Raw genomic sequence first — 18,370 nt, 5'->3', positions numbered from 1 at the left:
AATTTTTATTTTCCTCTATGAGGGTTCCAATGCACAGCAACGGGCATATTTATACAAAAAAACCTTAAATTAGGTGAAATAAGCACAAAAAAAGCATTTTAAAATTTTTCACTTTTCAAAAAAATTGAAAGAATGGAGGGATACTGGAGAAGTTTTTCAGGTACTTTTTGAAATTCAATATCTCGGTAACATGAGGAGCTACAGAGGCCATTTTTAACCTATTTTGTAGTATTTTTTATGCTTTTTCGAATGGCGTAGGAACGAATGTCCTGCGAATCTAAATAAAAGAGCTAGGATTTTTCAAAAAGTCAAAAAATGCAATATTTGTCAAAAGTGCAATTTTGGCATATTTTATTTTGCTCTATAAGGGTTCCAATGCACAGCAAAGGAAATATTTATACAAAAGAACCTTAAATTAGGTGAAATAAGCACAAAAAAAGCATTTTAATACTATTATATTTTATTAACTGGGTATGCCATACTCCACCACACAGTTCCTGTTAGTTTTTTTCACCACACCGTCGAAGGGTTAAAATCAAATGAAATACCTCCTATTTTACCGTGATAGTAGATAAAATTAGTACAAAATACAAAATTTAGTTTTCTTCGAAAATTATTAAGCAAACTCGCACCGATTTTGAATGATTTCTTCTACTCTTGACAAATTACCACGGATACAAATTGTTCTAAATGACAGATTTAATAGCAAATTAGATAAATGTTTAAGAGTAAATCCCTTAAGATGATTAGTAATGTTGCTGAAGGAATCAAAAAGAAAGTGGGTATGTTTCTGTTGGTAGTCGTATGGTCGCCATTTTAAACATTTTTTATGAAATGTTTTTGTATCTTGTACAACAAATTTACAAAGTATTAAGCTGGACAGCTTCATAAAAGACTCAGCACATTTTGTGGACAAATTGCATGCCTTAACTTTATCTCCAGGTGACGTCCTTGTGAGTTTTGATAATGTTTCTTTATTCACTATGGTACCCATCAAAACAGTTATGGATCAGATAGAACGAGAATTTCGACTGGATATCGCCAAATTGTTTAGACACTCTTCAGAACCTAACCTAACCTAACCTAACCACCACTTACTTCCAATGGAGGGTGAATTCTTTGAACAGAATGATGGTGTAGCAATGAGCAGCCCTCTCAGCCCGGTAATAGCATTATGGAAACATTCTAAGTAAATGCTCTGGCCACCGTTCCAAATAAAGCAAAGTGCTGGTTTCGATACCTTGGTAGTTTGGAGCCAAGGTGAAGACGAACTGCAGTGTAGTTAAATACATTATGATTACTATAGAATACTTGTGATACTCGTGGAAAGTTTTTCTTTTAGCAAAGGTAAACTAAGGGTTACGCATTATCAACATATAGTTATGACTCTAACTTTGTGTATAAGTACTTACACGACTTTTTTAAATTTTTAATTGGATACTCTTTGCAGGAACTTTCTTCTCAGCTTCAAGAAATTAACGACCGATCAAAAGGATGGTCACCGTGGTACACATGGTCAGCATGTTCCAGGTACTTTTCACAAAAAAGTTACTATTTTCTTTCTTACAGTTAATTTTTGGGTTTATTCAGATCATGTGATGGAGGTATTTCTCATCAGCTTCGTACATGTGAAAGTGGACCTTGCCGAGGAAGCCACGTGCGTTACCAAATATGCAACATGCAGGTGAGCGAATTTAAAATGTATTCAACTTATGAGTTTCATGATATAAAATAGAAATAAAACTAAACAGTTCATGTTTTTAATATTATTTGGAAATCAAAATAGTCCAGTCAACAAATGCTCAAAAAAATGTATAGGAATGCTTGGAACGCAATTTGTGACTTCGTAACTTTGGATCAGTTTTGAAAGTCTCATTTTTCGGTTTTTTGTTTAAATTTCGGAATTTGCTACAAGTTTCACTCAGTCAAGTTTTTGATATGTTTTATAGTATTCGAGACATTCACTTTGGAACGTCTGCAATTTTGAAAAAAAATTGTTTTAATATTTGCTCTTTTTGACCGGATAATTTTGATTTTTCGGTTTTTTGCTTATATCTCGGAAATTATGTATCCTAAACTATAATCCTTTCGATTTGAAGTCCATTGTCTCGCAGTGGAGGTTGTAAGAATACAGGGTGAGAAACGACACTCAGTCTTCTTCACTATACATTTATTATAGCCCTCTAATTAAATGGACGCACTCGACTAGTTTCGGGCATAAGCCCATCACCAGGAGCTAGAAAATTAAACTTCTCTACAAAGGTAAACCCACAAAGTGAATTTTCGCTTAAGGTATGTTGTAGGTTCACTTTTGTAGAGTAGTTTAATTTACTAGCTCCTCTGATGATGGACATGTCTATGACCGAAACTAGTCCTGCGCGCCCCTTACATTAGAGGGCTAAAATAAAATTACAGTGGAGAATACTGTCATTTCTCACCCTGTATAATCCTTTTGAATATGAAGGAAAGTCAGAAATGCATTGAAACGTCATTTCAGTCAGTATTTTAAAAATTTGGGGGTTACGGAACTGAAATTTGCTGTGTAACCAGTAAATTGACCCTAAAATCTAGAGACGTACTGTATTTTTTCCATAAACAAGTCTTTCTTTACGAAAATTACGAAAACTCTGACCATTACCATCAAAAATGAAAGAATGTTAGTTAAAATGCAATGAAACATAGTTTCAGCCGTTATTTTCGAAATATCGGGGTTACGACCCTGAAATTTGTTGTGTAGTCAGTAAATTACCCTTAAAATCCACGGACCTGGTGCACTTTTCCATAACCAACCTTTACTTACGCAATTAAAAGCAATTTCAGTCAGTATATTTCTGAGGGTTTCGGCAATGGAATTTGCAGTGTAACCAGTAAATTAATCTTAAAATCCAGAGACGTACTGTATTTTTTCCCTGAACAAACTTTACTTATTACGAAAACTGTGACCATTACCATAAAAAATGAAAGAATGTCAATTAAAATGCAATGAAACAGTATTTTTGAAATCTGGAGGTTACGACCCTAAAATTTGTTGTGTGGGCAGTAAATTACACTTTTTCTATAAACTCACTCAAACTGTGATAAATAATATCGTCACAAAGAAAGAATTGTCAGCTAAAACGCAATGAAACACAATTTCAGGCACTATTTTAGAAATCTGGGGTTTGCTTCTCTGAAATTTGCTGTCTAGCCAGTAAGTTGACCATAAAATCCAAGGAGATACAGTGTGTCCCAAATTGGTTCTACATGTATTAGGATAAATAAAGGAAGTCGGTAAAATGGGGAAAGTTTTAGAGAATTTTATGTGGCACTATTTTCCTTCTGTTGACCATCCTTCGGACCATTCTAAATAATAGTATATTAGAAATGCATATTGAAAGTGTTTCTGTCGAGAAATTAGAACTAGGAAACAATAATGACAAACAAAAATATAAAATTCTTAGTTTAGAAGATTAGTTGATATTTTTTGTGGTCTATAGATTAATATAGTACCTAAATGACATCTTAATTGAATTCGTTAGGCTCATCGTTTCCTAGAAATGATTGCACAAATGGGCCTATCCCACATATCATAAATTTTTGTTTTAATGACTGAAATCGAAAGAATAGGATCAAAAAACTAATTTTTCATATTCTTGAAGAAAAAATTATGGTCGTAAATGTTCCTACATTAGTTTGAATTTGTCCATTAAATTTAAAAGATCTGTTTTGGCGCGCATGTGACGTACGTAATTCTGGGCGATTTTATTGGCTGTTGCACGCCAACTGTTTCACTTCTTGTCGCTGATTGGTTAAAAGTGTAGTACGTCACCGGCGGCGGGCGTTTAAAACATGAGATTAATGTAGTTTTTATCATCATTTTTTTTCTATTTAGACTTAATATTTTTGAAAACAAAAAAATACGGGTATAATATTTTCAATCCGTCTTTGTAGTTATGAAATAAAAAAACATTGTGGGACAGGCCCATTGTTGCACATTTTTAATATAATAATTATGTCCTTTACTGTAGATGCGTTACCGCTGAGTATGACCTATAACCTTAGATAAGTCATTGTTGAATATATAAACTATTTTTTTACATAATGTAACGTAAATTACATGTACTAAGAAACATTAAGTTCTCCAAAATGGCACGTTTGCCACAAATCTAATGCGTGTACAAGAAAATAGCGTGTTTGATGGTATCTCGAATCCGCTTTGCTTATTTGGCTTACAGTTACGACTCTAATGGTTTTCTTGCTCGTTAGTCAGAGGGCAATATTAGAAATGTGGATTATTTATTGAATAGGAAAATTATTATTTATCGAATCAGATAATTCAATTTCATTCCATGTTTTTGTAAAGGTGACTTTTGACTATTGTCCAAACGTCATAAGGATTAATGATTCATATGACTTCCTCAGGTTACGTGACTGTTTTTCCTAATTTTAAAGACCCAAAAGTTTTAAAATAATTTTTTTAAGGTCCCGTGACAGTTTTTAGGTTAGGTTAGGTGACAACGTAAAGGTTTTACTAAATTTTTGACACTTGATTTGACCTTGTGCCGAAAGCTTAAAATTGATTTTCTAAGGTCAGGTGACTGTTTTTCCAAATTCTGACAAACAAAAATATATTTTGTACTGTTGTCTGAAATTACGGGTTATATTTTGACGTTGGCACGAATCTTCTAACTGTTATAGTAACCAAGTTAGCACTTGTCAAATAAAGACACTTAAAGAAACAGTTGAAAAATTGGTAATTAAAATTTAGACAGTAGTAAAATTGTAAGAACTGGGTCACGTGACTTGATAATTCAATTTTTCAGCTTGCAACATTGTAAAGGCCAGTTGACTTGGTCAAAAACAGTCACGAGAACTTCAAAACGCAGTTTAAACTTTAAAAAATGGTAAATTAAATTTAGACAGTTGTTAAAACTTAAATTTCAAAATACACGTTACGTGACGTTGAAAATGCAATGCTGCATATTCTTGCAACACTGTAAAGGCCAGCTGATATCTGTCAAAATTAGTCACGTGACGTTTAAAATTTAAAAATTTGGTAAATTAAAAATAGAATAATTTTGACAGTTGTAAAAGCTAAAATTGCAAGAGAAACATCAAGTGACTTTGATTATGCCATTTCAGAGCTTGCTACACTGGCAAAGCCAACTGACACCTGTCAAAAACAGTCACGTGACTTTAAAATGTTATTTAAACGTTGATCATTTGGTAAATTAAATTTAGACAGTTGTTAAAACTTAAATTGCAAAATACACGTTACGTGACGTTGAAAATGCAATTCTGCATATTCTTGCAACACTGTAAAGGCCAGTTGACATCTGTCAAAATTGGTCACGTGATCTTAAAAATGTAGTTTAAATATTCAAAAATTGGTAAATTATTGTAATCATTTGTAATGAATTTTGTTTCAACTCAATATCATGTAACAAAGATTTTATCGTAATAATAGTGTGTTTTTTGTAAACGTGTTAACAAAAAACTGTTCATAAAAAGTTGTAGCAAAATACAAAAAAAGTATTAATTAAATTTAGTTATTATTTTAAATTATATTAGTAAATTGTAAAAAATATCAGATACTGTCTGGATTTATCATTTTATTCTTGAATAATACCATATTACATAAAATTCACAACGTAACAACATTTGGGTCATGTTTAGTCCCATAGACTAAAAGTGTTTTTGGGGTTTTTTGGATTTCAAATAGTGCCACTGGGGGTAAGCTACCACTGGGTGCTCTCGGAAAATTGAAATAAGGTCAGAAAAATTGAAAAATAGTATTTTTGCCCAAATTTGAACTTTATTTTAGCGATGAGAAGAAATTTTTGGTGTTTTGGTAAATATGAGGTTCCAGGAGAGTCAGAAGACCTTAAAAGCCATAACCTACTTAAATTAGTTCGTTTTAGGCCAGTTTTTACCTATTGTAATCGTTTTTTTAAGATTTCTTAAGATAAATTAATAATTTTATTTTTTGACCAATAAATTGCCCGACACCAATAAGCTTGGCTAGAATACCAAAAACTATCGTAAATTCAGCTAAAAACATGCACATACAATTTATATCGATTTTGAGATTTTTGCTATACTTAACAAATTGCGAGGTCGCCAATTTTGCAAGAGTAAAACAATACAGGTTAATGAATAATACTCAGCAAACGTAAAATCTACAAAGAAATTGCAAATTTTTGATTTAAGTAAGAAAACATTGGCTGTAAATGTAATATTATTAGTGATTTTGTGGGGGAATTTCTTTATTTTTAATTTCTTATTTCACTTTTGGTTGAGGTAAACTAATAGCTATTGAAAAAGGGCAAAATCGAATTTTTTTATAGCAAAAATTCCAAAATCGGTAAAAATCGTAAACGTCCATGTTTTTAGCTGAATTTACGATAGTTTTTATTGGCTAACATAGCCAAGCTCATTGGTGTTGAGAATATTCCGTTCTATTTAATATAGATCTTTCTTCGTCCTTTTATCAAGGGCCAAATAAAAATTTTGAATTATTAAAAATATTTTGAAAAAATCCTTCAAATAGATAAAAATTGGCTTAATTTAAGTAGATTATGGGTTAGCTAACTCAACCACAATCGTGGGTTGGGTTAGGTTAGGTTAGGTTAGGTTTTTCTGGGGTTCCCTGACTATCCTAGAACTTCACATTGACAAAAACACTGCGAATTTATGCTCACTGCTGAAATAAAGTGAAAATTTTATCAAAAATTCAAAAAGTGCGAATTTTCCGAAGCTCTCAATGGTCGTTTCCCACTATTTGGGACTCAAAAAACACTTTTGTGGATGGGACCAAACAGGATACCGAAACAACTAGATAAATTTCAATAAAACTACTAGCTTATTAAGATTAAGATGTTTTATTTTCTTGAGTAGGTTTAGTGACAACAATATTTATAACATCAATGCACCTTCTTACTGGCAAAAAGTTCTACAAATTACTCAGTCATTTTTAGTCACTCTTGCATAACCTAATAGTGTTCCGGCCTATAACTGCCGTCATCATACAAAGCACTGTTATTATCAGCAACATAAGCTCCCTCAGAGTCTAAACTAACCGTAGTAGAAGGAGTTTCCGTAGTTCCTGTGGTTTCATCCGTAATCTCAGTGACGGGTACAAACTCCCTAGTCTCGAGTTTTGCAGCCTTTTCAGACACTTCCGCAAGTGCTGGAAGAATCTCAATGGAATTTTTCACTTCCAAAGTGGGTTGTAGTTCAGCAATGGCAGGTTGAGTTAAGACGATAGGGGCGGCTTGCAGCAATGGGCCGGAATCGCCTTCCAGAAGGATTTTACCGCCTGGTGCATAGGCGTCGATCACGCTTCCATCTGGTCCAATCACTTTGGTCCTGGTGCTTGGCCCTTCTAGGATTTTGGCCGCGGTAACGGCATGGACCAGAGCGAAGATTGATACAATCACCACAGCCTAAATAAATTTTCAAAGTTAGTCATCTACCTAAATTCAAATTAAATATCGTAGGCACGCAGCCTTAAACAGAACCGGAACTTCAAAAGCAATTTAGGCGACAGTGTGCGTTAAATAAAATACTCACTTCTTTCATGATTACGACACGCCCGTTGTAACTACGGAATATAATGACATCAAGAGATACGTTGCTACTTTTTATATTCGGAGACGTCCTTGCGCCTTTCGATCTTTTTGGCTCCGGTTTATTGATTCATGAAGATGAAATTGGCAACATTCGCACCAATTGGACGCTATTTTTTAACGAATTGTTTGCTGCTCGACTAACAAATTCTAAATAACTTTTTTAACAAAACGTGAGATTTATTTAAATACATTACACTTTGCAGAACCGACTAACGTTACACCTACGACAAAACAAATTAGTTTTACCTAATTTTTCTGAGATCCCGAGAAAATCTACATAATGGACCAAACATTTTAAAACGATATTGGCACACAGTAATTAATAACACTTAAACTACATATCTGATCTATGTCTGACCTAAATTTAATCATTCAAACTATTTCAGTAGATTCAAATTCAAACATCTTTGCAGTTAGTGTAATTTACAATTCATCTTCTGATATTTGCAAAATGGTTTTTATTTTACGGTCGAAATTGGATTAAAGCCCAGTTTTTACGGAATTGGGAATTATGAGTAGGATTATTGTTAAACAAATATGTTAGGTCTTAACGACATAATGTGAATTTTACATTACCATAAAAATGTGTGTCAGTCGAAATTTGTTCAAATCTGAAAACAGGGTATTATATGGTTCACTCGTTTTTAGCGAAAAAGTTGAAACATTGAAAAATGGTGAGAATGACATTATTGCTTTTTCTTTTTCAGTCAGATTGTTAAGTTAGGAACGGATTGCCTATAAACAATCTTTATTCACAACTTGGTCTTTCTGCCTATGTATACCGAGTTTTTTATACAGTGTGTCCATAAAGTAGTATAGTAGTAGTAATTAAATTTGACAGTTGAAGATTACGAAATTAGGGAAGTGTTGCAACGCAATAGCAGACGAGTTCGAATAGTAAACGAAAAACAATTATTATAATTTTAGTTATCACAGAAATTACATGAAAACCGAACTAAACATGTTATAAAAGTCGATGGAAATATTTAGGAATGTTCTAATAACAAACAAAGTTAAGTATGTAATTATAATCCAGTCGGTAAACTCAGTCAACTTGACAACTTTTAGTGAAACTTTTGGCATACTTGAATGAATTGAAACGACCATTCGATTCTTGCAGAATTGATTTCTCTGTCTATTTCATATCGCACGCTGAAAATTGCCTGTGATTGGGCTATTTCAAATCGCACAGTTGCGGAAAGTCTAGGATTCTGTATTCGTTCAACCGTTGGCAATTGCCTACTTATCCGTTCTCTAAACTGTTAAGGAATGAACCAATATCCCTGTAGGAGTAGAAAAAATATTTTTTTATTATACTTAACAGAAAATACTACATTTTCAACTGTTTATAAAATACAGTAAATATGACATTTTCGGAACAGCGCACGGAAATTTTTTCCCGATCCCTCTTTCCGTGCGCTTAATAATAAACATAGATATCCATGATACTAGATATCCTATGGCAACCCGAAAAAAAAAAGAAACGAGTAATGTGTCTATAGCAACGATTTATTTATTAATGACAAATTTTATTAAGTATTTATGTATTTATTACATTTTGCAAAAATGAATTCAGATTGTGAAGAAAATCGGGATATTCCCGAAAATATCTTACAACGAGCGGCAGAAGTGAGTGCAGATTTATTACCAGTGAAATCCAGGTTGAGATATGAACAAGAATATAACAGTTTTACCGAATGGCGGACTCAGAAACGAATCAAAATTGTGAGTGACGATATTCTTTTAGTATATTTTTCTGAAAAAGCCAACACTATGAAATCCTCCACTTTATGGAGTCGATTCTCTATGTTAAAGAGTTGTTTGGCAATAAAAGAAAATACTCACCATCAATATCCAAAAACGATTGCTTTTTTGAAACGACAAGCTGTAGGATATATACCAAAGAAATCCAAGATTCTTACAGCAGAACAAGTAACCAAATTTTTATGTGAAGCTTCAGATGGAGAATATCTACTAGCAAAAGTAATTTTAGTGTTTGGCATCTTCGGTGCATGCCGCAGAGATGATTTAATACGTTTGAGTTTAGATGATGTGGAAGATAATGGGCGTTTGATGGAAAAACTCACAGGTCAAGAAGTTTTACCATTACCAATGAAAATTGCAAATTCGATCCCTGTACAATTTACCGTAAATACGCAGATCTCCGCCCTAAACATATGGAGAGTAGAAGATTATTTGTTGCATACCGAAACTAAAGATGTTACGCTCAATATGTTGGGTGCCATACTATCAGTGGTATTCCAAAACTTGTTGCAAAATACCTAAAACTGAAAAATCCCGAAGAATATACCGGACATGGGCTAAGGCGCTCTTCGGCAACCATGTTGGTGGAAAACGGCGGTGATTTGCTCACTTTGAAAAGACACAGAGGATGGCTTTCTTCCAATGTAGCAGAAGGATATATAGAGAGAGGATAAGGAGAGAGTCCATACAAAGAAAAATTGAAGTATCACGGAAGTTGTTTAGCCCTTGTAACTTGGAAACTACAACATCTGTAACAGTCAATCAAGAGAACCAAAGCACACACGAACACTTCGCTTCAACATCTTTAGCAGAGTCTTTAGTTCAACAAAAAGAAATGCAAAAGGGATTGAGCTTCAACAATAATACGAATTGTACAATAAATATTACTATTAATAATAACGGTTCTGTCCAAAATTAATTTTCTTAGACTTACCTACTTGTATTTTTTTTGTTAATTTGAGTTGTATGTACTTACATTTTTACTGTTTTAAAAATAAAAATAAATATTCCCGATTTTCTTAATAATTTTTTGCGATATTTTTTGTTTAGGTTGATTTCAGGTACCTAAGTATAATAAAAAATATCGTTCATTACTCGTCCAGAAATGGATTTTCCGTTCTTGCATGACTTCCCGTGTTCGAAAAATCCTCATTTCTGTACTGGTAATGAAATATACTATATTTTCAACCAGGTATGTAATAACGTTATTTCTTATGTGTTAACCAGGTGGAAAGATGAAAATTACCTGCTTTTACTTTCCACCCGGGTAAATGTCACTTTCCACCCGGGTGAATGTCAATATGCGTTTTGTCATATCTGGGCTTACTTTTTGTAGTGAAGAGGCTGTGCCGCCAACTCTGCAACAGCTCGCAGCTCTGGTGATGATGAGTAACATCTGCCTCTTCAGAAATCTCCAAGTTAAAAGCACTTTAAGAAACGTTTTAGCTCAAAATATTAAAGACGGAATAGCACAATAATGACGTTGTCAAGCAATCAATGCTTCAACTGAATGATTTATTAAAAGTTCGATGAGATTTTGATAAATGGTTGAAAATAAAATAGTATACAAACCACGGTAGAAAGTTTAATTTCTGTCTCGAGATAAAGTACACCTCGACTTCGTCTCGGCGAACTACCTAATCTCTCGACACAAATCAAACACTTTCCACCTGAGTATGTAATATACTATTATTTTCAACTACGTATGTAATAACATTATTTCTTACGTGTAAACCAAGTGGAAAGATGAAAATTACCTGCTTTTATTTTCCAGCCGGGTGGAAAGTGAGTACTTTCCACCCGGTTGAATGTCTTAAAAGCACTTTAAGAAACGTTTCAGCTCAAAATACTAAAAACACAAAGCACAATAATGACGTTGTCAAGATTGTAAACCAATCACCAATCGTTTATTATGGTTGAAGTCATAACTACTCGTACACCTGTACTACCTTATTGTTAGAGACTATCAGCAATCAATATTTCAACTAAATGATTTATTAAAAGTTTGATAACATTCTGATAAATGGTTGAAAATAAAATAGTATACAAACCACGGTGGAAAGTTTAATTTCTGTTTCGAGATAAAGTTCACCTCAAATTCATCTTAGCAACTCGTCTCGGCGAACTACCTAAACACTTTCCACCTGAGTATGTAATATACTATTACATTACCATCGACAGTTTGTATTATAAAATTTAGAACCTTCTGTGATTTTATTAAACTGTCGGAACTCCGTAAATTTATTTAATAAAGTACGTTTTTAATTACCTAAAACTACTATCGATATCAAACAAAAGTTATTGCACTAAATTTTGAATGGGCTAAACTTAATTAGACTAGTCAGGCTTTTGTTTGTGAATTGACGCAAGCTATTATTCCCGGGGGATAAAGATAAAATTTATTCAAAAATAAAACTGGCTCAGTCGTAAACATTAAACTGAGAGTAGTCCACAAAAATGAAATAGCCCTTAAGGCAAGTTTCGTATTTTACAAACAAACATTTTGCTAGAGTTTTCAAAGAGAGATATGAGAGTATTCCCAACTACTGCCTTAACAAAACAAAACAATGAAAATGAATCTGAAAGTACTAATTAATTAATGATCGGGAGTTATCCGGCGCAGCAGCGAGGGTTGTTAGTAAGAGCATTTTACGGAGGTGCACTGAAATCCAATTTTCCTTCTAAATGGAAATGCAGGCATTATTCCCACATTCGTTGTTGTTTTTGTGAAGGAGGGTAAAGCCCAAGATGATTGGTTTGGTTGAGATCACTTTTTGTTTTGTTGTTTCGTGAGGAGATACTGAAAAATTTCTAGAACAAATAATGGTAATTAAACATTGCACAACAGTTTTATTCACTATCCATGGAATTTTTCTTGTAATAAATTGTACAAAATAGGTGAATAAGATGTCTAATTCGCACGAGGAAAGTATGAACAATATGACTAATTAAAATTAAATATCAAAGATAATAGAAATAAATCAATTTTTGGAAACAATTTCTTGTTGTTTTCATATCAGTCAGCCAAAGTTATGTTATGTTATGTACCGTGAGTGGGCATATTTTCTTGAATCGAGGGAAGGGAGTTATCAAGAGAACGGAAGACATAATTTGACAAAAACCTGCTTTTGTCAACCAGTTCTGTCACATTCTATCAACACGTCTATAGGTAACTCTAGTCCCTGCGTTCAAGAATTAGGGCACACGGAGTGACCCGGAATACACATCAGGGTAACGCTGTTGGATTTTCCAAGAGTGTTAAGAACTTCAGGACAGCCCAGGACCGTCTTTGACACAAAGCCACCTGAGGAGAGGGCTCGAACAGCGACCTCACTGTCTGTGAAGATTTTTATCGATTTCCGCCTAGGGAGGTTTTTAATCATCTCTCTAGAGCAGATCTCGATGGCGTAGAGTTCAGTCGTTGTTTGCCCCAGTCCCTCAGTCAGACAGACCTTGGTACAGAATGCTCTGGCTCCAGTTCCTTTTGAGGCCAGCAGATATCTGCTCGGAGTAGGTCATCAGCCCGTTCTGCCCAATCCACTCTCGATGGTACGAGGGTCCTGTAGCAGAAATCGGTGGCAGCCGTGTCCGGCAGAACATCGGAGGGCATACCAAGGGACTCGCGATTCAGAATTTCCGCAAGTGGCCCTCGATGCTCCATGTACAGTAGCCGGTAGGAGGCCATCCTTGCCTTTCTCTTCAGCAAGAGCTGAAGTGGGGGCAAGTTAAGGAGGCACTCTAAAGCGGACGTGGGCGTTGTCTTGAACGTTCCTTTGATAAAAAAGGCATGCCTGTCATTGGATTGAAGACAGTTTCTTCGCTACTGTTCACTGGAGGCTCTTGCCATACCAGACTATGGCCCCGTAGGTCAGCACGGGTATAATTGTGCTGGTGTAAAGCCAGTATAGCTGCTGGGGCCCTAGACTCTAGGATTTCTCGCAGATGCTTTTGCATCTCCAAAGCAGGATTTTAGCTCTACTAACTAGTCTGTCCACATGTGGGTTTCAGGTGAATATTTATCCAGAATGACTCCCAGATATTTCACCTGCGCCTCATATCGTATTGTCTTCGGTTGAGGTTGAGGTGGCCCGCAGTTTATATTGTGGAGAAGATTGCGTAATTACGATAGAGAACGTGGAATGCAGAGTGCGTATCGATGGAAACTTGTCAAAACCCTTCAAAACCTCTAATGGACTCCGGCAGGGAGACTCACTCTCTTGCACTTTATTTAATCTAGCCCTTGAAAAAACTATACGAGTGTCGGGGATAACTACAACAAATCCATCCAAATCCTGGCCTACGCCGACGATATCGATATGATAGGCATATCCGAGGCAGCAGTGAAAGGTTTACAGAGAACTGAAAGGGGCCTAGTAATTAACATCAATAAAACCAAGTATATGCTTGCAATACCGGAAATACCAAGAGAAGTAAACCCTCGCAGAAACTTAAAGATGGTGATGAAATAGACTGGGTTAACGAGTTCGTGTACCTTGGCTCCCTGATAACCACACTTAATGACACAACAGCCGAAATTAAACGTAGAATCCTCTTCGTCAACAGATGTTACTATAGACTAGCCCCCCAAATTCAATCCCGTAACATCTGCAGAAGCACAAAGTGTAAAGTAAAGAGGAAAGTACTAAGAATAATTTACGGGGCCATTGAGGAAAATGGGATATGGAGAAAAAGGTACAACTTTGCTGTTTCAGGAACCTGACATGGTCAAGAAAATAAAGTTCAGTAGGTCATGTGCTGAGGATGGAGGCAGACGACCCCACCCAAAAGGTCTTAGTGGACAAGCCTGTGCGACAACGCAGAAGGGGAAGGCCTCGAATGAGACTATTATTTAACGTAGAGGTCGATTTAAGAAGTGTTGGAATAAGGGTATGGAGAAGACAGCTGTTTTATCAAAATTCAATTTCTTCTTCTCCTGTCCAACGGATAAGATAAATCACAATTTGGACCTAAACATTAAAGTTAAAGTCCTTCGATGTTAGGTTTTCTTGTCACTCTTTTACGGTGTAGACTCATGGATAATGACACAGGCAACCAAACAAACACTTACAAGAGACATACAAGGGTATACAAGAGAATTCTGAGGATGAACATGAGTAAAGGTAGGGAGAAGAAAACTAGGATATCTGGGCGATATAATGCGAAACGAAAATAAATACCAACTCCTTGGTATTTTGGAAATGGCTGAAAAACTTCAGAACATGGTTTTCCAAATAAGCCACTGAATTATTCAGAGCAGCCTTAAACAAGGTCATCATAGCCAGGATTATTGCCATTATTGGGAATGACTAGGCATTTGAAGATGAAGAAAGGCTACTTAATTTCAACGTCACGTAGCGTAGTTTAACAAAAACAATTATCTAATAGCAATATACAGCTCGATTTGTTAGTTTAACGGAGGGTTCGTAAATAATTTTATTTTCAACTATGTATGTAATAACATTATTTCTTACGTGTAAACCAGGTGGAAAGATGAAAATTACTTGCTCTCATCCACCCAGTTAAATGTCAATATGCTTTTGGTCATATCTGGGCTTACTTTTTACAGTTAAGAGACTACCATGACGTTTTTATCACTTTCGTAAATAAACAATAAGAATCGTCTTAAACAGAGTAGTTCTGTGTTTAAAACACCTTTCAAGTACAGTAAAAAGCAACAGATCCAGAAGAAAATAGTGTCTGGAAAAACATTATTAACGCTAAACGCTGTTTTCAAGTTTTTTTTTGGCCCCATTTGTTTTTGTCGTGTATAATTTACTGTAGCCCCTGCCTTAAGTTATAACCTAAAACTATCATTTTGACATCCACTATCAATATTACCTACATTTAATTACCGACATACGATTTTTGCTGGTGACTGTGACGAATCCAAAAAATACTAAATCAAAATATAAAATCTAAAATCATCATCCATCCCAAACTGATAAGATTCTGATAAACGGTTGAAAATAAAATAGTATACAAACCACGGTGAAAAGTTTAATTTCTGTCTCGAAATAAAGTTCAACAACTAGCTAATTTTTCGACAGACACTTTCCACCTTAGTATTACTATTACGCACGATGTAGGGTTTATATTTCCGGTTACTTTTACCCGGATTTCGACTTCCGGGCGACGCCAAATTAATCCTCGAGCTCCGCACCAATTTTTGCCATGTTATATATTTTCGCACTACTTTTAAAATTCAAGCAATTTCCTTACATAACCGAACGCGGAAATTGAAAAGAAATTGGGCGTCGCCAAACAAGGCTGTCTATGTATACTCGAGTCTGACAAAAAAAAAACAGAGAACGCCCAAGATTGTATCGAACATTGTTGCGGACGTATTTTAATGAACTTACTTTCATTGATAAGTGGATGTCTGTACGGATTTACATTGCCGTCGAAGGTTAATTCCATTAAATATTAACTTCAGTCGATGCTTTACTAAAGTTTATATGAATTATTGAAGCGTAAAATGTAGTAATTTATGGTACAAAAAGTAATAATCAAATTTAACAAGTTTCAATTTTTGGGAAAAGTAACGCTGTTTTTATTTCTCGTTCATCTAAATAATAACGCAATCCGGTGTAAGCATGAGAAAATAGCTGAAAAGAAATGCTTATTGCGAGAATATGAGAGCAACGAGCGTGAAACGAGTCTTTTCTCTCTTCAAAGTCTGTGTAAGCAAAATGGCCATGCCCATTTGAACCAACGTTTTTATTTTAAGTTTTGTTTTGACTGTAACATGTTGAACATGAACTACCACATTTAATTGACTATAAGTTGCAGATTTTATTAGTTTCGTGTGTTTTAAGCCAGTAATGTTAATGTGCTTTTGTTGAATTTGCACGAACGTTGCATATAAAAAATATGGTTTATTTTTTTTCTTGGCGATTTCGTTATCATTTGCTTTTCTTGTCATCGTCACGTCGGCATTGAATCAGGACGATTTTGTTGGTTATCAAAAACAAATTCTCATTTGTAATGCAAATTTTCCAATATTTTCTTTGTGTGTGTGTGTGAGTTTCGGTAAATCAGTTTTGAAAATGCCAACTATACCTACTTTGCAACTATCAACAGGCCCAGTGAAACAATCTGGAGAAACTGAAAGTTAAAAAAGTAAAAAAGGATGTCTCTAATAGGAAATATTTACAATCGAGCAGCCTTTACAAGAACATTACAAAAATTAAATACCTATATCAATTTCATGTAAATCAATTGTTCTCAAAGACACATGGAAATTAACTAATATAGGAAGAAAACAATCTGGTGGAGGTGTTAGTGAGCTCCTAACACTAAATAACTTATTTTTTATATAATAATAATAATAAATTTGTTTATTTAGCTAATAGCTATATACAAAAAACACAGAACAGTAAGTATAGGTATACAATTCTAAATATTTTCAAAATGCGGACATATTTACAATGTGTTCGCGTAGATGGACTTTAAACATTCTCACAGTATTACATTGTTTTATACATTTTGCCTATTTTACCTATTTGCCTAATATTTTAATCTGGCTTTAAAACAAGGTGACTATCATGTTTTTAATGAATTCCAAGTCTAATTTTATAAAGTTGTGCTCAAGAAATTTTGAATCTGGATTTACCTATTTTTTTCTCTAGTCTGAATGAAGTTTCCACGTGTATTCTAAAATATATTGGGAATGAAATATGCGCACCATTGGCTCACATAGTTAATGAATGTATGAAAACTATCGTCCTGTGGCTCTATTACTCTCGGTGTCTAAGGTTTTTGGTTTTTGAAAGAGCAATTTACATAAGACTTACAGCTTTTTTAGAAAAAAATAATAATATGTCACAACAACAATATGAAAAACTAACTAACCAACTCTAAAGGAAATAATAGAGAATCGAGACTAAGTCTACAAGGCGAAGTAAGGGTTGGTACTTGGAATGTGCGTAGCTTATATGAGGACGGAAAACTGGCCAACCTACTAGAGGAATATCATCCAGGTGCATGCACCCACCATAGATTCAACAGAAGATGAGATCGAGACGTTTTATGAAGAATTAAAGCAAGTACTCAAATAAGTTAAAAATCATGAGATAAACATGATTATTGGTGATTTCAACTCCAAAGTGGGAGAAGGAAGATTTAAAGCATTGGTGGGACCTTATGGATTAGGATTACGCAATGATTGTGGCGAACGTCTTTGCCAGTTCGACCAGGAGGAAAACATGAAAATAACAAACACATGGTACAAGCTGCCACCTAGACGCTTATATACGTGGAAGGCTCCAGGAGATCGACCAGACAACAAAATCCGCTCAGATCGGTTACATACTCATCAACAAACGTTATGGGACACCGGTAAAGATAGCATATGCATCTATCTGGGCACCGATCTGCCCTCAGACCATGTTCTCTTGATGGCGGTAATCAAAATCAAAATACCACAGCGAAAGATAGATTACGAAAGACTTAAAGATGAAGAAACACAAAACAAAGATACCAAAAATCTTAATGAAAAAATACTGACAACCATAGATAGATAGACAGACGGCAGAGGAAGCTAACATGGGTGACGTATGGGAAGAAATGGAGGCTGCCATGACTAATGTTGCGAAGGCAGAATTGGGACATAAACGAAAAGGACAAAAACACGATTGGATGACAGATGAGATAATGGCGCTGCTTGAGGAACAAAGAGGGTACAAGAACAAAGAGAATGGTGATAACCACAAAAAAACCAGAAAGTCATTAGAACGAAGATAAGAACCACAAAAAAGGGGTTCAAAACGCCACCGACTTTTTAAGAGCAGGAACTAAAGTAGGAAACCCTCAGATGTTCTGATAGTTTTCTGACCCAAAGTATAAAGTAAAAGATATACCTATAACGAAACTTAATACTTGTTAATGAAGCAGCTAAGAAATTAAGGTGTTGGATATTGAATCGTTGGATGGAGAAGTCAAAGGTTATGTATATGGGTGTATGGGTAAATCTGAAACTTGCTCTGCTCTTGTGTATG

General features: G+C 34.8%; 2 protein-coding genes across 6 annotated transcripts in view; one reads left to right on the top strand and one right to left on the bottom strand.

Moving 5' to 3' along the window:
• nolo (ADAMTS-like no long nerve cord) overlaps window positions 1-18,370 on the top strand; it is a 219,832-nt gene that overhangs the window by 90,389 nt on the left and 111,073 nt on the right. For all 5 annotated transcript variants that reach the window (XR_014177111.1, XR_014177110.1, XM_081973358.1 and 2 more), the window contains exons 4-5: window positions 1,451-1,530; window positions 1,591-1,684. Coding sequence is in view for 3 of the 5 variants with exons in the window: in XM_081973358.1 (XP_081829484.1) it covers window positions 1,451-1,530; window positions 1,591-1,684 (174 nt within the window). In the remaining 2 variants the exon portion in view is untranslated. The remainder of the gene's footprint in view (window positions 1-1,450; window positions 1,531-1,590; window positions 1,685-18,370) is intronic.
• LOC145724888 (uncharacterized) lies at window positions 6,842-7,696 on the bottom strand. Its single transcript, XM_081973365.1, has 2 exons — window positions 7,552-7,696; window positions 6,842-7,424 (listed from the first exon to the last, which is right to left on the bottom strand). Exons 1-2 carry the CDS (start codon window positions 7,558-7,560, stop codon window positions 6,972-6,974), a joined length of 462 nt encoding a protein of 153 aa, XP_081829491.1. The 5' UTR covers window positions 7,561-7,696; the 3' UTR covers window positions 6,842-6,971.

Source organism: Ips typographus, linkage group LG2, assembly GCF_016097725.1.
Source record: "Ips typographus isolate SLU linkage group LG2, UJ_Ityp_2.0, whole genome shotgun sequence".
NCBI lineage: Eukaryota > Metazoa > Arthropoda > Insecta > Coleoptera > Curculionidae > Ips > Ips typographus.
Note: the sequence above shows the minus strand (reverse complement) of the source record. Positions and strands in the feature narration are given on the sequence as shown.